The sequence below is a fragment of the Narcine bancroftii genome, chromosome 7, assembly GCF_036971445.1.
Source record: "Narcine bancroftii isolate sNarBan1 chromosome 7, sNarBan1.hap1, whole genome shotgun sequence".
NCBI lineage: Eukaryota > Metazoa > Chordata > Chondrichthyes > Torpediniformes > Narcinidae > Narcine > Narcine bancroftii.
The window spans coordinates 3,025,358-3,047,053 of NC_091475.1; the positions used below are offsets into that span (position 1 = coordinate 3,025,358).

Below are 21,696 nucleotides of genomic sequence, written 5' to 3' on the forward strand. Positions count from 1 at the left end.
ACTGGCCGATTTCGGCCTTATCATCAACGCGGCCAAGTGCCAGTTCGGGAAAGAGTCCATGCAGTTCCTGGGCCATACCATTAGGGCTGAAGGAGCTACGCCCACTGCTCCGAAGGTCACCACTATCAGGGAGTTCCCACACTCGGACAGCCTCAAGGGACTTCAGGAGTTCATGGGTATGGTCAACTTTTACAACCGCTTCATCCCGGGAGCTGCGCGCATTATGCAGCCGCTATTCGCCCTCATCGCAGCCAAGCACAAGACACTCGCTTGGAACCCAGAAGCCTGCACCGCATTCGAGGCCACCAAGGATGTCCTCGCGATGGCCACCATGCTCGCCCACCTGCACATAGACCTGCGACCTGCATATGGTGCTCTCTGTCGATGCCTCTGCCACAGCCATCAATGCTGTCCTGGAGCAGCAGGTGAATGGACATTGGAAGCTACTGGCATTCTTCAGCCACCTGTTCGTCCATGCCGGGATGCAAGTATAGTGCCTTCGACCGCGAGTTACTGGGCATGTACCTGGCGGTACGGCATTTCTGGTATTTTTTGGAGGGGAGGACTTTTACCATCTTCACTGACCACAAACCCCCTCACCCAGGTGCTCGTGATGGCAAAGGATCCCTGGTCGGCCCGCCAGCAGCGTCACCTCTCCTTCGTGTCAGAGTTTACCACCGACATTCAGTACAAGGCGGGGAAGGACAATGTGGTTGCCAATGGACTCTCACGACCAGCCATCTGCGTGCTGACACCTGGCCTCGACTTTGACCAGTTCGCCCAGGACCAGAAGTCTGATGAGGAGACGAGGGCCTTCAAGACCATCATCATGGGCCTGCGGTTCCGAGACCTCCTGACTCCAAGCGGCGAAGGCATCATCCTGTGCGATATCTCCATGGGCACCCCATGACCAGTGGTTCCCCAGCATTGGTGCAGGCAGGTCTTCCGTCACATCCATGCCCTTTCACATCTGACCATCAGGTCCACAGTCCAGATGGTGGCAGAATGGTTCATCTGGCATGGGCTGTGGAAGCAGATCGTGGGCTGGGCCAGAACATGCACCCATTGCCAGACATCCACGATGCACAGGCACACCAGGGCGCCTGTACAGGAGTTCGAGCACGTCCGGGTACGGTTCAGCCACATTCACGTGGACATCGTCGGGCCCTTACCTATTTCCTGGGGCAACCGTTACCTGTTATCGATGGTGGACCACACCACTTCCTGGCCTGAGGCGATTCCCGATGCCAGACGCCTCCACCGACTCCAGCTCCCGAGCACTTTTGCATGGTTGAGTCACCCAGTTCGGCATTCCAGGTCACCTCAACAGCGATCGTGGAGCCCAGTTCACATCTGCGCTCTGGGCACAGCTCCCCAAAAGGTTGGGGATCCAGCTACACCACACCACGGCCTACCACCCGCTGGTTGAATGTCTGCCTCGCCACCTTAAGTCGGCACTCATGGCTTCCCTCACCAGTCCAGATTGGGTGGATGAACTGCCTTGGATGCTCCAGGGCATCCGCTCCACTCCCAAGGAAGATCTGTAGGCGTCATCTGCTGACCTGATCTACGGTGTGCCGCTGGCACTACCTGGTGAGTTCGTCAACGCACCTCACGATCCCCAGTGGTCACCGTACGAACTACTTCCTCACCTCAGGGCATGCTTGGACTCGTTCGAACCCCCACTGCCGCCAAAGCATGGCACCTGTCTGTCTCATGTTCCCGGCGAACTGCTTTCCGCGGAGTACATTTTCGTTTGGCAGAGCCTGACTGCGGCACCTCTGGAGTGACAGTACGAGGGGCCGTAGAGGGTTCTACAGCGTTCCAGCTCCACATTCACAGTGGACATTGGTGGCAGGCAGGAGCTGTTTACCATGGACAGGCTGAAGCTAGCACACCTCGATCCCACTGAGCCAATGGTTGTAGCCCAGCCCAAGAAGCGAGCCCCGTCCAGCAAAAAAAGACATTGGCGCCAGTTCTGGGGGGGGGGGGGGGGGGTCGGGGCTGTGAGGCAGCTCACCACTAGAGAGGCGAACCGGCCACGCTTGAAAGCCATGCAGCGGGGCAGCTGGCCAAAATGGTGCCTTCGGAGATGTTCCCTTCCAGCATGGGGCACAGAAGCCCGCGTTAGGAGACCACGTGATGCCTGGGTGATATCAGCACCCTCCAGCGCAGTTCTCAGCCAGGTCCGGGCTGGGAGTATAAGTACAGCTCAGCAGCCTGCAATAAACCAGTCTGCTCACTGAGCTCAACCCGTCTGGTTGTGTGTGTTATTACAGGAGCAGAGGAGCTGCCGCTACATGTGTCATGTTTTTGTAGAATAGGCAAGGCCTAATTTTATAAAGGATAAGAACTGTATCTGCCAAACTATGGAATAGTTATTTGGTGATGGCAAGTGCATAAATGAATGCACCAAAAGCACGAAGGATGATCGGGCAACATCAGATATTGTGGAGGATGAATGGACACATTATGGATAGGAAAAGACCAGTTAGTTTGGCAGGCTGGTACAACACTATAATGGAAAGCACTTTAACACTAATTTTTGCTTTTGTCCTTTTTAAAAAAAATGCCAATATTTATTTAATTTTATCTTTCAATATTATGTCTTCCTTCACAATCACCAATTCTATCACAATCGGCTGATTAAACTAAGTGTTGAATCAAAAATATCAACTGAATCATCATGTTCACCAATGAATTTCCAATATTGTTATGAAATATGTTGAAATTCGGATAAGGAACACGGTGCGCGGGGATAATTGGTAATACATTAAATACTGATTGAAAAAGTGGTTGACTAGCCTTTGTTTTCAATTTTGATAGATGCTGACAGTATGAGCCTAAGCGATCCTAAACTATGTTATATACTCGATGGAATTCTCTTTGTATATGGAATTATAATAACTGCTCTCTACCTCAGACTAAGGGTAAGTCATTTAATTATGTGATGTTTCAGCTTCCAAGGATCTCTCCAGTGGCATTAATGTTTCATTTCCAAAATTACAGGGTACATATGTTCTAAAATAAGTGTCTTAAATTATAAGTTACAACTGAAAATGGGTTTCAAATATAAATCTGGAGAGTCATGCATTTGGGGCAAGCAGCTCACTCATTCAACACTGTAATTCTTTACTAAAGAATCCTCTCCACACCCTACACTGATGAACCCAACGGTTTGGAGAGCTTGCATTGGGCACAGCAATGAGCACATTGGCTCTGGTTGGTGGGTGTAGGACAAGTGGGCATAACAAAAAATGGGCGGGAGTGGGAATTATAGGTGAGCCAAAAGAGTAGGGAGCTGATGGGAATGTGGATGAGAGGGCCAGCATATTGTGTTGGGGAAGATGAAAATGCTGTTTGGATAGATAGGAGGAATGGTGACAGATGTGGACAAGGGGATGAAAGGAGGAAGGTAGTTAATGGGAGGGGAGTCTGAGAAAGATTATCTCCTGCATGTGTACAGGAGCATACTACACCACCACTCTTATTGCAGAATTTGTTTTTGTCACGTTTTCATAGTGTGGAATTTCCTACTTTTGACTTTATTGGCTTACAAATCTGCAAGTTTTCATTTGGATAGAATTCTAAATGGAATCAAATTATTGCAAATTCTAAGTACGGAAAGTAGCTAAAATCACTAATGATAGATCAGTTAGCGCTGCTTAATAAAAGTTAAATTCAATTACTAATTAATAATATCTAGGAATAGAACTGGGAAACCCTCTCATAATCAAATATTAAATAGAATCTTGAATGCATTATGCCATCAGGGTTCTTTCATCCAAGAGCTTGTGAATCTGTGATCTTTTACAGTAGCCATTACAACTGTCTTCCCCCTCCCCATCCCAACCCAACTCCGGGCCACAGTTCATTTCAGTAAAAACCTTGTTTTCTTTTCACCTCACTTAACATAATGTTGTCGGTAGGAAAGAAGTACAGAAGAACCCAACTGAACTTGACTGCTTCACAAAGAAGAGGCCCATAAACTTTAAGCAGAGTCCAAAGGAGGCCATAGCTTGGAATTTTATCAAGTGTTACAATCTAGATATTATTGAGCAATGGAAATTTCTACCCAATTGATTTTCAGTGGAAAGTAAATATTATGAAGACAATGAAATTATTCCACACAAGGATTATTAGTGTTGTAATATCATCATTTAAAAAAGGAATTCCCCCTTGCCCCTCTGGTTGATGTATGGAAATGACCTGCAATGTCAAGACATTGTTTTTCTATTAAATTTAATTTCTTCTTACCCAGACAACTTATCTCTCTATGCAAGACATCTTACCAACAGAAATACTGAAGGAAAAAAAATGTAGTTTCAAATTACTTTTGTGCAAAATCATAACTATCCATTTCACACAAGATTTGCAAAATGTTGACAATTAGCAGGCCAAAGCCCCCATGATAATTTAATATTTAATACACACAATCAAGTTATCACCATCCCATTATAAAACAGAAATATCACTACTGCAAGTTTTAAAAAAATCCATAGCTTATAAAATTTCCTTATTTGCAAGTCCCATTATGACAAAAGTATTAAGATAACAATTCATAATAAGACAATGTTTGGGATAATTTTTTAAACATCAATTATATTTTTGTTTAAGAGAGTCTTCAGTAAGCAAATTGTTAGTGCCTGATATTTGCAAAATCATTCACATAAACTGTCCACGCTTGTCCACAATTCTCCACTCATATAAATTGTCCACTGAGCTTGGTATCTTTCATCAGCAAGGATGGTTTGGTCTAAACAGATACAAAAAATAACTACACCTCCTTATGATAGAAATAGTTGAGTTGTGATACTTTTGAGGCTGTCTTACTTCAATCTTGAGAACATGTACAATAACATAGCCAAGATTGTTTATCTAAAAGTCTGGAGAACTGTGAATGGTCATTTACTTAAACCATTCTCAGTCACACAAAAGTCACAAAATCTTTGTATTATGAGACGTAGTTATTCATATAGAATTATGAATATATTTATTTCAAGTAATAGAATTGAAAAATAGAAATTTTTTTCATTTTGTTTTCACAGCTGACCAAGGCAAAAAGCAAATTGGAAGATACTCCTCCAAACCGACCAAATATCGGAGGAGCGTATGAAGTATGTAATTGTTTACACTCTTAATTACAGTTTGGTGGTTGCTGTTTTATAAGATTTATTTGCTGGCATAGAATATGGATCTATTGCTGAAGATCTTAGAACTGAGAATAATACTCAAAATTCAGGTCAGGCAAAGGAAATGGTCAGTCAACATTTTGGGCTGGAACCCTTCATTGGGAATAGCAAGAATTGGGCAGCAGCCTGAATAAGAGGGATGGAGAGTACAAACTGGTGGGTAATAGGGGAAGAAAAGTGAGAGGTGATGAGGGAAGGAGCAGAGAAAGATGCACTCTGATGGGATGCAAGTGGGTGTGGAGCTGGAGGAAGGAAGATGTGGGTGACTGACAGGTAAGGTGGTGGGGGAGGGGAAGAGAAATATGGATAGAGAGATAAAAGAAAGCAAGGGGCTGGAATGGAAACTGGGTGGGGAGATTACTGGAAACTATTGGAGGTTGATATTGATGCTGTTTGATTGGAGTCTGCCAGTGATGTTCCTCCAATTTATATGCGGCCTCAACCTGGCAGCACTTGAGGCCATGGACAGACATGCCTGTGTGAGAATGGGAAGTTGAATTGAAGTGGGTGGCCACTGGACGGCAAATGAGACACTTCACTTGTGAATCTATAGGAGACTGGACAGAGATGGGGGGGGGGGGGGTGGAAATCACTTCATTGTACACCTTTGCTGTCCGTTGCCACAGCAAGGATCACCCATTGGCCAGCCACTTCATTGCAAAGCTGTATACACTGGAATTTACAGCCAGCAAAACAATAGCCAAGCCTCCACGGAACTAGTGAGGTCATTTTAAAAAGTTGAAAATGGTCTTTCCACAAAAAACATAGATTTGATGAATCAGTTAAGGAAATGCCCTGGGAAGAATCAATCTTATTTGTTGTGCAACTATATTGTAAATATACCTGTGATATCATTATATGCAAGGGTCACCATATAAATTTTACCAATGAGTTCTTCCCCACTGCTGTTTCTTTAGCATGTAACAATAAATTTGGATGGATTAAAATGCAGCAACATACTCCATTTATCTCTCTTCAGTCTGTTTTTCAAATCGGCAATGGTTCTGAATTCAATCAGTGAGACAGAAATGAGGAAGGCACCAAGCAGGACTGTGGAACACCTGCAAATTCAACTCGCCATAGAATTTTTTTTCAATCTTACACTTGCTCGATGACAACATGGAAACAGTGAAATTTCTTCCATGCCATTTCCAGGCCCTTGCACTGTTCTACCTCAACCTTTCCTCTGTTACACTATATTCTACACATTTGTTCTATTTTGCACTACATGATGTCACATTGAAGGTTGACATGCCTGGATAGCACGCAAACAATGTTTACAACAATAAAAAAAAACCCTTTGGATTTGCATCAGAACTATTCTCAGAGAGGAGTGGTGTCAAACGAAGTCAGTTCCTTGTCACACAGATTCTAGTGAAGGAGTCCTCTGGCCCTATACCAGCTAGATTGGAATCTTCATAGGAATGGGAATTCCTGAATAGAAGGCAAATTATAAATCTAATTATTAATTTTAATATTTTTCATTATTAATGAGCAGTTTAATATTTCAACATCTTCCATCATTTCAAAAGTTTAAGTATCACAGTCCTTAAAAAAAAATTATAACACTGACCATCTTTGACAAGAGTCAAAGTTGTCAATGCATTCCAAAGCATGTCTCCAAGATCTGGGGTCCAGTAATTTGGCTGTTTGCTTTTGGGCCAGTCATGAGAGTAATGGCCAAGGACACAGTTGAATTGATGGAAATCATGGAAGTCTTAAATTTTGCATATACTTGTGCTGTGTGGATAGGTTATGTGACCAGTTTAACAAATATCTCATCATTCAAAAATTTATTATCATTAATAAAGCAGAATTTCTGCAAAAATAGGACAATACTCTATCATATACTAAAACATTGAGTACAATAATATTTACTTTATAAAAATTTCCAGCTGAAGGCTATTTTAACTTTATTGTAACTTTAAAAAGTAATCGAATGTCTGTTCTCCAGAATATTTCCTGTATACTCTTATTTATTGTGACAGTCTTGTGTTATTATTAATTATTAAGTTATATTTTGGAGAGGTACTTTTTTGGGTTGGAAACAGGAAAACACACAGAAAGACACTTACACCTCACACATTTATGTTAGTAGATAAGAAAGGTCTTCCAGAGACAAAAAAGTCAAGCAGAAGCCTTACGATGGTTCCATTGGATTTAGACACTACTGCCATGAGTCACGTTTTTTGAAAAAGAGCCAGGCTGATCAAAGCAAGTCATATGAATAAAGACATTTGAAAAGCTGCATTTTAAGTATTCAACCAGGTCATCTGATATGCAGTAACATTCTGTGAGAAAAGAACTGCCTTGTCAAGGGAGGAGTAATCAAAGTGGCTTCAAAAAAATGGCCACTTCAACTGTCTTTCTTTAAGAGAGAGCAGTGTTAATGGGGTCATTTGTAATGGTCATTTCATCTAAAACCGTTGCTTGGGTTTGTGAAATCCTCATGGAAATCACAAGTTTTGTAACCTCCACTCAAGAAAGGGGAATTATGGAAAACTCATTCATATGAAGAAACATTTCACTGAAAGCAACTGTACGAGAATTTGTGAATTTTGAGAAGTTGATGACTTGGCGCCTCACCCACTTCATATTTACTTTTGATCAACAGTTTAAAGACTCTGAATTTCAATACAAAAGATTTATAAGACTGAACTTTAAATTTTAATAATCTCTTCATTATTGTGCCTAAACTATTATGGTTTGGGAGCTGCCATGCATGTGCGCGCACATACACACACAGGTTAAATTTTGAATTAAGTAAGAAATGTTGTTATTAATAATTATTAATAAAAATTATTTTGAATTTCTATTGCATTAGCATTAAGCTCAACCCAGAGTTCCTTCAGCAAATTGTGTTTTGCTCCAAATTCCTGGATCTGCAGGAATGATTTAAAATGTTCATAAGTTTTCATCTAGAAAAATCCACTCCTAAGTTTGTTTATTGTCACATGCATTGGTTGTTTGGTGAGCGAACCAGGAGATATTACATACATGGTAAAAGTAAAAAAATACTGAATTTGCTGGAAGCATTTATACTTCATTAGGGTTTTGTTAAGTTTCTTCTTCTTGAGATGTATCCCACAAATTTAGGTTAATTACCTCAAATATACCCTTAATTAACTTTCTTATTTGGCCAACATAAACAGAGATAAGCATAAATGACTGAGAGTAATAGTTACTGGTGATGCTGGACTGGCAAACTTTCTTGGCCGAGTGTATACTGCTCTCAACACTCAATTCATTTTTAAAATAGATGTAACAAAGTAGAACCATGTAGGTTTAAAGGGGGTGTGGGAACCGAGTGAGTCACCATTGGTAGTTCTAAAAAAAATTGTCTGGCATGTGGTCAGGTTTCACTGTATATTGTGTCTATAATAAAACATGAAAATAATGAGCTTCTAATCTTTACAGCCCTTGCAGAAGAAGAATCAAGACCCCTATTCAGATCTATCATTTAACAAAAGACACCAGGACACAGAAGCTGGAATTCGAGCAAAGCGGGTATTTGTTTTCAAGTTTCTTCCATGAAGGAAAACTCATTTCAAATACAAAATATCAAGAACATAATCAATAGAGAACTGGAGGTACAAAGAATGGGTTCAAACACATGCAGGAGGCAAGTCAAGTGACCTTAAGTATGGAACCAGATAGTATTGGAGGAGTTCGTTAGGTTGTGCTGGTAGTCATTGAAGTTGAGGTGAAGGTGATTAAAGCAGAGGAGAGAATAAAGGAGGGGGTCAGTATGTTGAGATGATGATTATAAAGAACAATAAGAGAATACTATGCTCACATGCTAGAGCTGTTTCAGCCACACAAGATCAAAGTCATTTAACGGAAATGCTAACTCTTTCTCTCTCTATGTTCTGATCTAAATAATTTCAGCATTGAACTTCTATAAGGCTATTTTGGGCCTATATTGCAAGTAGGATGGAGTAAAAAAGTTTTGCTTAAAAAAAAGTGCAGTATTTTGGATAAGATCCAAAGTCCTGTAGAAGCAAAATGTTGTGGATCTGTGCTTTGGTCTGAGAGGCAGTATGGATTGATTCTGGATTTGAAGAGGGGCTCATTTTCTAAAATTTAGAAAAATTAGAGGTGGTTTTACTGAAACATAATTAATACTGAGGAGTCTTGATGGAAAAAGAAATGAGGTGCTTTGCACTATCGGGGAGTTTATAGCTTGGGAATGTGATTTCAGAATAAGGAGCCATCTGTAGAAAAATTGAAAGGTGGGTCAGGTTCAAATGTCTATGTGGCCCAATTCTTATTTTTTTGTTCCCTATTCAGTGCCAAATGACACAAAGCCATTGCAATCCCATTAATAGTTTCCAGTTATGTGAAAAACAATTTTCAAACATTTTGTTTTAGATTTTGTACTCAAATTTGTTTTTCAGTTCTTTTTACACTTGTAAATATTTGAATAGCTTACAATATTTTTACATCAAGTGTGAAAGTACAAATGTTTAAACACAATGTCATTCCATGCCAGAGAACCTGCAAATTTCTTATTAAGACTGTCTTGATATCATATGCTGTTAGCAGCAAATGGACACTAATTTAATGTTGTATGCTGGGACAAGAAAAACAATGCTACATTTGATTTTTTTTTAAATTAAAGCTTGCATTAGGAGTCCTAAAATTATATATGGCTGGACTTGTGTTGGGCTTTGACAACTGCCTGGATGTGTCCATTAACAGCAAACATTTAATACCTGGTAGCTGTTGGAATTATTTGAAACTTGTCTTAGAGTTTCTCCTTGTAGTCACTTAGGGAAACTGCCACAATCTGCCCTATGTTTGCAGATGGCTGTTGGCTGCACCAAACATGCAGAATTAATTTCAAACTTGCTTATGGGAGCACCTCTTTTGACTGTACTGATTGCGACATAATTTGACAAATGTTTGCAAATGTAAAGTGCAAATCCGAGACCCATCCCATCAGGCCTATTAAATGGCATCATCTCGCCAGCTTGATAAGGTCAACTCAGGGAGTTTTGTTCACCTGAGAAACATTTCAATCACTTTGGCCAATTTAATAGTGAACTTTGACATCATGTTCTCTATTTTGCTTTCAGAATGAAAGGAGTGACACTGCAGCTTCAAGTGACACTTATTCTGTAAGTAATGAATGGTTTATAGTTTTTTTTAAAGCAGAGGCATTTTCTCATTAATAGTTGATGGGAGAACTTAAACATAGTGCCAGGTAGATGCTGAATCAAGTACTGTACTGACCAGGTGAATAACATCCTGTGATAAAACTTTAACTTGTAATTGTCAGGTTTTGTTCAGAGTAGCAGCAGAATCCACCGCGAGATGGATTTTATTTTTGATCCCTAGCTCTGTGATTGGAATTTGACTAATGATTGCAAGGTATGTGTGATGCACGGCTGCAGCAATAAGCAGACACAAAACTCAAGAAAGACTGTACAGTTAAAAGTCTCTGCTACAGTGGTAGCTGTACTGGTGACTCATTAGTGACTGGCTTGGGAGGGGCTGGTTCAGGATTATATCCCACAGCCAGCCAGGTGTGGTCTGTCCTTGGGTAATCTTCCTGCAGATACAGAGATCACCCCTCCCCCCCCCCCCCCCCCCCTGGAGTAGGCTAGTGGTGTATCACCACATTATGTATTCTAATGTTATGGGTTAAGGTAAAATATTAAAACTGTAGAACTTGCCTGGTCTTCTCCAGTAATAACCAGGAAGTGTGGAAATTATCATAGGGCAGCCCGTTTATGAAGGATAACTTGTTCCAATCCCATTATGATGACTAACAAGATCAATGTGGGATATGCAAAGTGCCATAGATGGAGCAAATGCTTAATGGTACCAAGTGTATTCCTTCTCATGTTTTTTTTTCCTGGGTTTCCTCATGCTCCAGACTCAAGATTCACAGTGGATTTTCCTCCATCTTGATCAATTGTTGGCCAGGGATCACCTTATAACCATATACAGCACAGAACAGGCCAGTTTGGCCCTACTCATCCATGCTGGAACAAATCCCCACCCTCCTAGTCCCACTGACCAGCACCCGGTCCCTACCCCTCTAATCCTCTCCCCTCCATGTAATTATCCAGTCTTTCCTTAAATGTAAATAACGTTCCTGCTTCAACCACCTCCGCTGGAAGCTTATTCCACATCCCAACCACCCTTTGCATGAAGAAATTTCCCCTCATGTTCCCCTTATAATTTTCCTCCTTCAATCTCAAATCATGGCCTCTGGTTTGAATCTCCCCCACTCTTAATTGAAAAAGCCTATCCACGTTGACTCTCTCTGTCCCTTTTAAAATCTTGAACACCTCCATCAAATCCCCCCTCAATCTTCTACGCTCCAGAGAAAAAAGCTCCAGGCTGCTCAACCTTTCTCTGTAACTCAAACCCTGACATCCTGTCAACATTTTCGTGAACCTTTTCTGCACTCTCTCTATTTTGTTTATATCCTTCCTATAATTTGGTGACCAAAACTGCACACAGTATTCCAAATTTGGCCTCACCCATGCTTTGTACAATTTCATCATAACATCCCAACTCTTGAATTCAACACTCCGATTTATGAAGGCCAACATTCCAAATGCCTTCTTCATCACACCATCTACCTGAGTATCAGCCTTGAGGGTACTATTTACCATCACTCCTAAATCCCTTTGTTGCTCTGCACTCCTCAATCATCTATCATTCAATATATATGACCTATTTGACCATATGACCTTGTGTGAGAATGTTTGGTTTTGGGAACATCTTTGAATTGCTTCTGTCCTCCTGGAAATCTCTTACTGAGATGGTGCCTAACTACTGTATAGCTTTGTGCTGAGTTTGATTGTCCAACGTTCCAACTCTGGAAGGGAAGTCAATTTTCTCATTGATCTAGGCATTTCACCATTTGTGAAATTGGTCTGTTCTAGGAAGAAACTTGATGTGCCATATTGTGACAAGAAATATTAATAAAAATGCAGGAATGAATACTATAACCATCCTTGTTCAAAGTTCCTAACTTCAATCAAGAAAATGAGTTGGAGGCTTTTATGAATTAAAAAAAAAACTGTCTCCCCAACTTTTTCTTGAAATTGGTGTAGGACAGTGTCCATTGTATGTTTAGCTACACAGAAATCAGAGATTTGGGGAACAGCTCTTCTGCCATTGGAAAGAGGCGGCCGATGAGGGGAAAGCCAAAGCATGTTCATCGGTGGATGAGAGGAATCTCCTGATCAGGAGATGAATTATAGGCATGGATGCACTTGAGGTCGGCTCCTCTTGGCTCACAAAGACATCACCTGTAAGGACACTGGTAAAATTTGAGGCACTTTGAAGTTTTCCCATCTCAAAAAATTCAATGCAATGGCAAAATAATAAGAATCCAAGTTTTAATTGTTCAGCACTCGAACGCACTCTTTTTGTTTTAAATCACATTTGGGAAAGATACAGGTCAGAAATTAAATTTTGCAGAAACTAACTTGTGCTACTTGTTGGCTCCTCTTGAGACTTTGTTACAAAACTGTAGTGAGAGGTAAATTAATTTGTAAATGAAATATTTTTATTTAAGGTCAAATTTACTTTGTTTACAGAAACTGAATGCCAAGAACAGAAGTGAACCTTATGGTGAACTCAAACCAACCCAACAGGTAAGGTTAAACAATTAAGTTGCACAAGTAAGTCGGAGAATGCTGAGGTTGTTGAATATACAAAAGTGCTGGAGAAACTCAGCAAGTCGTATAGCATCCATTGGAAATAAAGGTATACAATGTTTTGGGCCTGAGCCAGCCAAGATGTGAGCAAAAATAGGCAGGTGTCTGAATAAAAAGGTGGGGAAATTGAGGAAGGAGGAAAGGGGCAAGGTGAAGAGCACAGGTAAACAACTATAGTCATAGGTGGGATGGGAGAAAACAGCTGAGAGGGGAGCTCTCTGAATAAAGGAAAGGGGTGGGGTGCTGGATCAAAGGAGATTGAGGGATAGGAAGGGGTTTAATGGAAACTGGAGAAGTCAATGTAACGCCTTGTATTCCATCTGGGCACTCTCCAACCAAATGGCATTAACCAACTTCTCTATTTTGTCTCCTTTTTTCCAGCACCCCACTTCCTTCTCTCGCCATTCAGAGCTATCCTGTCCCCCTATCGTTCCCAACTTTTCTCTGCTACCCTCCCACCTATAACCTTTTAACCTGTGATCCTCTCCACTTCCCCACCTTTTTATTTAGGTGCCTACCTGTTCTTTTCTCATACCTTGACAAAGGCTCAGGCCAAAAATGTTGATTATCTTTTACATGTGATGGTTTCTCCAGCACTTTTGCATATGGCATGGCTAATCAATGACCTGATTCATCAGTTGATTACTATAACATCCTGTAAATGTACCCAGTTATTAGTTTCAATTTTAATTTACCCTATAAGTTGAGGTACATCAGGTCACCACATTGCAGGCTAAACCTGTATGATGGCCACGGGTACATGCTTTGAGCTAAGCAAAGAGGAAATCTGAAGAAAATGTGCTTCGGTGGCAGGTAAGAGTCAAAACTATTCTGGCAACTTATAAATATTGTGTCCTCAAACAAGCTATACAAATCATTTCCCACAGAGATGTGTAGTTACTGTTAAAATACCTGGTTCTCTACGTAGAAACATCAGTACAGCAGTTCAAGGTAGAGGGTCTAAGGACTTTGATATTCTAATAATGTTCATTTCAAGCAAGATGCTACCAAGAAATGCCAACTTAATAAATGCTCGTTTGAAATATGCATCTGATTAATGTACATTTCATAAGTTAACTTGCATATTTTAATATTCACAGAAACGAAGAGGCAAAGGAGGGAATGACATTTATCAGGTAGGAGAATTGAGAGCTGCCTTCTATAAAAATGTAGTATGCTATCCATCTTCATATTAAACCATGGCTCATCTATCCTCACTCACACCACACCTTGGTCATCAATCACTCCTTGCAAGTATACGTGGGTTTCAATTCTACATACACAAAAACATACCTAGATCAATTAGGTGTAATTGGCGGCATGGTTCATAGACTCCAAGGACCTGTTACTGTGCTGCAGGTCTAAATGAAAAAGAAATGATGGGTGGCAGTTACCAAAACACTATTACAGCACCAACAACCTGATTTCAAATCTGCTGCTGTTGCAAAGGGTTTGTACGTTCTTCCTGAGCCCATGTGGGTTTCCTCCAGATGCTCCTCTGTTTCTACCCAAGACGCATAGGGTTAGTAGGTTAATTGTGTCTGTTATCTCTTAAATTAAAAAAATTCAAAACATTCCAAAAGCTAAACTTCCTCCATCTCCTAACACTGGTGGCAGGAAGAAGGACTTCAGATTTCTAGATCATTGGGTTCTCTTCCAGGGAAGGTGGCACCTATACCAGCAAAGCAGTTTGCATTTGATCTGGAAGGAGACAAATATCTTTGCGGGAACGTTTGCTTGAGCTGCTCCAGGAGGAGAAAAAAAGATGTTAAGAATGCATATAAAGACATAAACCAAAGAGTGTTGTGTGGTGAAAATAATGTTCTCAGATGCCTCTATTTCAATGCAAGTATTGTAGGAAAGGTAAACGAGTTGAGAGCATGCATTGGCACGTGGAATTATGACATTGTGGTCAATAGTAAAACTTGGTTGAAAGAGGGGCAGGACTGGTAGCTCGAAGATCCTGGATTCCATTGTTCTAGACACTCTACAGGAGGGATGAAAGAGGGAGAATAGCATTGATCAACAGGAAAAATGTCAATGTTGTGGTCAGTCAGGTCAGACGAGCAGGCTTGTCTACGGAAACTGAGGTATGGGAAAGGTATGGCCACATTTAATAGGATTGTATTCTGGACCATCCAATAGTCAATGAGAATTGATGAAGCAAATCTGCAAGGAGATGGCAGACAGCTGCAGAAAACAAAGTTGTGATGGTTGGGTGATTTTAACTTTTCACAAATTGACTGGGACTCCCATACTGTTAGGGGGATGAATGGCTTGGAGTTTGTGAAATGTGGTCAGGAAAATTTTCTAAATCAATATATCAAAGTACCAACTAGAGAGAGTGCAATAGTGGATCTCCTATTAGGGAACGAGAAAGGAAGATGACAGAGGTGTGAGTAGGAGAACATGTTGGGTCCAGTGATCATAATGCCATTAGTTTCAAGATAATTAAATCTGATCCTCAGGCTGAGATTCTAAATTGAAAAAAGGCCAGTTTTGAGGAATGGAAAAGATCTAGAAAGAGTGGATTGGGACAGGTTGTTTCCTGCCAATTTTGATAACCGAGTTTGTATGTTCCTGCAAGGATTAAATGCAAACTTAACTTACAGAAGAAACCTTGGTTTTCGAACGACATTGGGAATCTGGTTAAGGCAACAAGGAGCAAATGAAGTACTTAAGTATAAAAAAAATCAAGAGGGAAATCAGGAGGGCTAATTTGACAGACAAGGTGAAGAAAAATCCTCAGGGTTTCTACAGGTATATTAAGAGCAAAAGATTAGTAAGGGACAAAATTGGTTCGGTATCAGAGTGGCCAGCTATGTATGGAGTCACAAGAGATGGGGGGGGGGGGGTGGAATCTTAAATGCATCTGTATTTACTCAGGAAACTGATACAGAAGTGAGGTACGTAATGCAAACAAGCAGTGGGGTCATGGACCTATAAAGATTGAAGAGGGAGAAGTTCTTGTTAACAGTGAATAAAGATGAAAAAATCTCCAGGGTCTGACAAGATATTCCCTCTGGCCTTGAAGGAGGCTAGATTCAGAAATTGCAGGGGCTCTGGCAGAAATATGTAAAATGTCCTTAGCCACGGGTGCAGTGCCGGAGGATAGCTCATGTTTTACCATTGTTTAAAAAAGGCTCCAAAAATAACCCAGGAAATTATAGGCCAGTGAGCCTGATATCAATAGTAAGCAAGAAATTGGAAGATGTTTTAAGGATGTGAAGTTTGAATAGTCAGGGATACATTGAAGGTTAGTCAACATGGATTTGTGCATGGTAGGTTCTGTTGAACAAATATTATAGAGAATTTTCAGGACGTTATCAGAAAAGTTGAAGGCTGTGAATGTTGTCTATATAGACTTTAGTAGGGCCTTTTACAAAGTCCCACATGGAAGGTTAGGCCACTCAATATTCATGGTGAGGTAATAAACAAGATCCCACATTGGCTTTATGGGAGAAGCCAGAGAGTGGTAGTGGATGACTGCCTCTCTGACAGGAGGCCTGTAACTAATGGTATAATCAAGGATCAGGCTGGATCCATGTTCTCACCATATCCATGTGGGTTTCCTCCCACTGTTCATAAAACTTACTGGGGTTGGAGGTCAATTTGGTATAATCTGGGTGGCCCAAAAGGGCCTGTTACTGTGCTGTATGTCTATTATACAAAGATTGAAGGTGCAGTGGACAGCGTAAGCTTTCAAGGGATCTGGACCAGCTTGCAAATTGGCAGATGGAATTCAATACAGACAAGTGTGAGGTGTTGCATTTTGGAAGGATGAACCAAGGTAGGACATACACGGTAAATGGTAGGGCACTGCGTTAGAGCAGGGAATTCAAATACATAATTCCCTGAAAGTGGCATCACAGGTGGATAGTGTTGTTGAGAGCTTTTGGCACAATAGGCTTCATAATCAAAGTATTGAGTGATGGAGGTGAGATTGTATAAGACATTGGCGAGGCCAAATTTGGAGTATTGGGAGTATTGTGGGCAGTTTTGGTCACCTAACTACGGGAAATTGGAAGATGTTTGTTCAACAGAACCTACCATTCAATAAAATTGAAAAAGTGGAGTGAAGATTTACTTGGATGTTTCCATAACTTTAGGAATTGAGTTACAGGGAAAGGTTAAACAGATTAGGATTTTATTCCCTGAAGCATAGAAGAATGAGGGGGATAGACGAGTAAATATAGATGGGCTTTTTCCACTGAGGGTAGGTGAGATACAAACCAGAGGACATGGGTTAAGGGTGAAAGGGGAACTTCTTCCCACAGATATTGGTGGAACAAGCTGCCAGATGAAGCAGTGAATGTGGGCTCAATTTTAACATTTAAAAAAAATTTGGACATGGTGCAGGTCAGTGAAACTTGGCACAGACTAGAAGGGCCTGTTTTCTGCTTTAATGTTTCTGTCCAATGAGTCTTTTTGATTTAACCACATTTTAAAATTACATATGCAAATATATTTGTTAAGTTATATCAATTATTCTTTAATGTCATAAAACATTCCAAAGAATTTTCATAGGCATGTTACCTCAGTCTCAGAAATAAACAGCTGGTGAACACGTCACAGACAAATCTTAGTGACTAAATATTTTGTTACCTGATTGTTGACCGAGAACCCTTGCAGTAAACCTTTGATCTAATCTACCTCCATGACAGTAGATTAAAAATAAATAAGTTTATTCCTTTTAAATGGTTTTATTTCACAAATTTCACACAGGAACTATACAGTAGAAATTAGAGTTCTATCATGTTTAACCATTAGTTTTCAAGTACAATATATAGTTTACCATAAAGTCAAGGAGAAATTTTACCTATAGGAAAATACTTCGTTCTGATACACATAATTAACTAACAATTTAATTGGAATTATTTTACAGGGGCTGAGTTCAGCCACACAAGACCAATATGACCATCTGCAAATGCAGCCATTACCAGCTGTACCTCCACCCCCTCGTCGCTGAGATTCTGGAAATGAAAATATCGTATCAAGGCAACCAACAGTAGTTAACCTTTGAGGTTTGACACAAGTTCAAAATTATTCCCAGTAATAAATGTTTAAAATATAAAATGAAAGTAATCTATTGAAATCGTGCCAACCTTTTAGGCTAGTTTATTCATCTAGAAAAAAACAACCAGTATGATATAATCTACATATAATGAGAAATGTAGACCAAATGTACTTAACATGTATCCAAGTGGAAATAGGCATTTAGAAATAGCTTCAAAATAGACATGGAGTTAGGGCATTATATTTTTCATATTAAAAAATTGCCAAATATAACCTAAACAGTTTTTAAATTGAATATTATAAAACAATTTTATAGATAAGGAACCATGTAAATAATACCATAGTAAAACAGCAATTTTTTTAGTTATGTTCTAATGAGCAAATGGAATTGTTTATATGAATAGAATTGCATTAGTTGCAGCAATGCTAACATTTTTTTAAGAAACTGTTGCCTGTGACAGGATGCTTTACCTTTCTTGTTTCAACAGAAAGTAAAATATGGAGAGAAACCTGTCATTATGTCTATCTTAAAATCATAAATATATATGTGGTGCTGAGGCTTATCAATAAGTTTCCATCTCAGGTCAAATTCCAATTTTGTATAACATTTTAAACTCAAATTTGGTTTAAAAGTAACAGATATTCTTAATGAATTTATTTAAAATGCAGGATGAAAATCTTTAAAAAAATTTGCAAGGGATTACTTACTTGCCTGTGTATCATATCAGTATTTTCTGCCAATTCTGAATCTCTGGGCACATTTTGTACAGCTATTTCTGCATTTCATGTACACAAGATTAAAAAAAAATCAATGGCTTGGTTGCTTGTGTGTCTATTTTATAAAATGTGGCAATGATCTGGAGTGCATTCCTTGAAACAATGGAGGAAAATAGGATTTAATCCTTGTCAATGTTATAATTATATTTCTCTCAAGGAGAAGGACTGATTTAGTACTTTCAGAGATCTGATATGTAATGCTGCAAGATTCCATGATTATTATGGACATCAAGGATAAAAATCTATTTTTGCTTTTAAATAGGCATAATTACACAAATATACCACTCACCTTATTAAACACAGTAACATGCATTTACCTACGCAAACTAGGTTCTTTACTTCAGCTATACAATCATCTCTGGATATTAACACAACCAATGGACCAAAAAGATCTTAATAAGGTAAGATTCCTGAACAAACTAAAAAAATGTGCTTAGAAAAATAAATCAGCCATTCATTACAAACCAATCAAGCACTCAAGAATGTTCTTAACTTGTTTCAAAATGCAGATTTGATTTAGATACTTTGTTGAAAAACAATCTTAAACATTGTCCAGTTTACCAGATTTTTTTCTGTATTAAAAAACAATAAATTTAGAGTTAAAGGTTTACAAACTTTTTAATATGCGCTTGCAAAACCTTTATCAACCACCTCAACTTTTTGCATTCAGCATGGTAATGGCCTTTCTGGCCCATAATGCCCAAATAGACCAATTAACCTACAAATCCCCTTACATTTTTGGATGGTGGGAGGAAACCAGAGCACCCAGAGGTAATGCGGGCAGGGAGAATGTCCAAAGTTTTGAACCTTGGTCACTGGCACTGTAATAGTGTTGCACTCACCGTTCTGGCCTCAATTATATAACCATAGAACAATCACAGCACGAAAACAGGCCAATTTGGCCCTTCTAGTCCGCACTGGTCCAAGTACCCACCTCTAATCCCACTTACCAGCACTCTGCCCATATCCCTCCATCCCCCTCCCATCCATATACTTATCCAACTCTTAAATGACAAAATTGACCCTGCCTCCACCTTTCCCGGAAGCCCATTCCACACAGTAACCACTCTCTGAGTAAAGTTCCCCCTCATGTTACTCCTAAACCTTTGCCCGTCAACTCTCAACCCATGACCTCTTGTATCCATATTTCCTACTCTCAATAGGAAAAGCTTTTCCAAATCAACTCTATCTATCCCTCTCATTATCTTAAACACCTCTATCAAATCCCCTCTTCTACGTTCCAAGGAATAAAGACCTAATTTGCTCAATCTTTCCTTGTATTCCAGATGCTGAAGCCCAGGCAACATTTTTGTAAATCTTCTCTATATCCTTCCCATAAATCAGTGACCAGAACTGCACACAGTACTCTAAATTTGGCCTCACCAATGCCTTGTACAGTTTCATCATTACTTTCCAACTCCTATTTTCTATGCACTGATTTATATAGGCAAGTATACTGAAGGTTTTCTTCACCACCCTATCCACATGTGCTCCTACCTTCAGGGAACAATGCACCATTATTCCTAGATCTTTCTGCTCCACTGCATTTTTCAATGCCCTCCCATTTACCACGTCTTGCTTTCATTATTCTTTCCAAAATGAAGCACCTCACACTTATCAGCATTAAACTCCATCTCCCATCTTTCTGCCCACTTTTCTAAGCAGTTTAAATTCCTCTGAAATCTATGAGAACTCTCTTCATCATCCACAATTCCCTCTATTTTAGTAACATCTGCATAGTTACTAATCCAATTTACCACCCCATCCTCCAGATCATTAATAAATATGACAAACAGCAATGGTCCCAATACCGAACCCTGAGGTACACCGCTGGTCACCGGCCTCCATCCTGACAATTATCTACTCTCCGGGACCTTCCTTCCAGCCACTGTTGAATCCATTTGACTATCTCCAAATTAATAGCCAAGGACTTAGCCCTCCTAACTAACCTCCCATGTGGAATCTTATCGAAGGCCTTACTGAACTCCATATAGACAACATCCACTTCTCTACCCTCATCAACATTCCTAGTCACCTCTTCAAAAAATTCAACAAGATTGGTCAAACACGACCTTCCACACACATCCGTGTTGAGTGTCCCAGATCAGACCCTGTCCCTCCATATACTTATATATACTATCTCTAAGAATGTTTTCCATCAACTTACCTACCACAGATATCAAACTTACAGGCCGATAATTGCTAGGCTTGCTCCCCAAACCCTTTTTAAACAAAGGAACCACTTGCGCAGCATGCCAATCCTCCGGCACTCTACCCGTCTCTAATGACATTTAAGAATCATTGCTTGAGCCTCTGCTATTTCCTCACCAACTTCTCTCAAAGTCCTGGGGAAAATCCTGTCAGGAACTGGAGTCTTACCCACCTTAATAAGTTTCAAAAGCTCCAGTACTACCTCTTTCTTAAACATTATAGTCTCCATATTTACCCCCTTTGCTTCCTTTACCCTGCACAGTTCAATATCCTTCTCCTCAGTAAATACTGAGGAAAAGAAATTGTTCAAGACCTCCCCCATCTCTTTTCACTCCACACGCATTTGTCCTTTCTGATTCTCTATTGGGCCAATTTTATCTCTCTTTCCTTTTGATATTTACATATTTGTAGAAACCCTTTGAATTTATTTTCACCCTGCTTGCTATAGCCACCTCATACCTTATCTGCTATATTAGTGTAAAAATTCAAGAACAATTTAATCTTAACATTTTTAACAGGTGAAGATAGCTAATCTTGCCTGGTTGAGATAACTTGAAACTACATAAAAACTTATTTTGCAGTTCTGGCTTATCAGTGTTGAGTGAAGAATTACTGATATAAATTGACTGATGCACAGACAAAGTCTATTGTCTTTTCTCATGGCAAAAAATTATTTTTAGCATTTGCAACATGAATTACATTAACAGTAGAACTACAACAAAGTACAGAAGCATCTATGAATATTTCAATATTGTTTGACGGCAAGCAAAATGCATATTCTGGCAAGTGAATGAGAAGCAAGGCAGCAGTTTGATCTT

General features: G+C 40.0%; 1 protein-coding gene across 8 annotated transcripts in view; it reads left to right on the forward strand.

Moving 5' to 3' along the window:
• The window catches only part of cd247 (CD247 molecule), a 255,004-nt gene extending 236,294 nt beyond the window's left edge, over window positions 1-18,710 (forward strand). For all 8 annotated transcript variants that reach the window (XM_069888504.1, XM_069888503.1, XM_069888506.1 and 5 more), the window contains 7 exons: window positions 2,827-2,930; window positions 5,049-5,117; window positions 8,610-8,699; window positions 10,271-10,312; window positions 12,755-12,811; window positions 13,975-14,010; window positions 17,760-18,710. In XM_069888504.1, coding sequence (XP_069744605.1) covers window positions 2,827-2,930; window positions 5,049-5,117; window positions 8,610-8,699; window positions 10,271-10,312; window positions 12,755-12,811; window positions 13,975-14,010; window positions 17,760-17,843 — 482 coding nt within the window. In that variant the 3' untranslated portion in view covers window positions 17,844-18,710. The remainder of the gene's footprint in view (window positions 1-2,826; window positions 2,931-5,048; window positions 5,118-8,609; window positions 8,700-10,270; window positions 10,313-12,754; window positions 12,812-13,974; window positions 14,011-17,759) is intronic.
• Window positions 18,711-21,696: the final 2,986 nt, after the last annotated feature.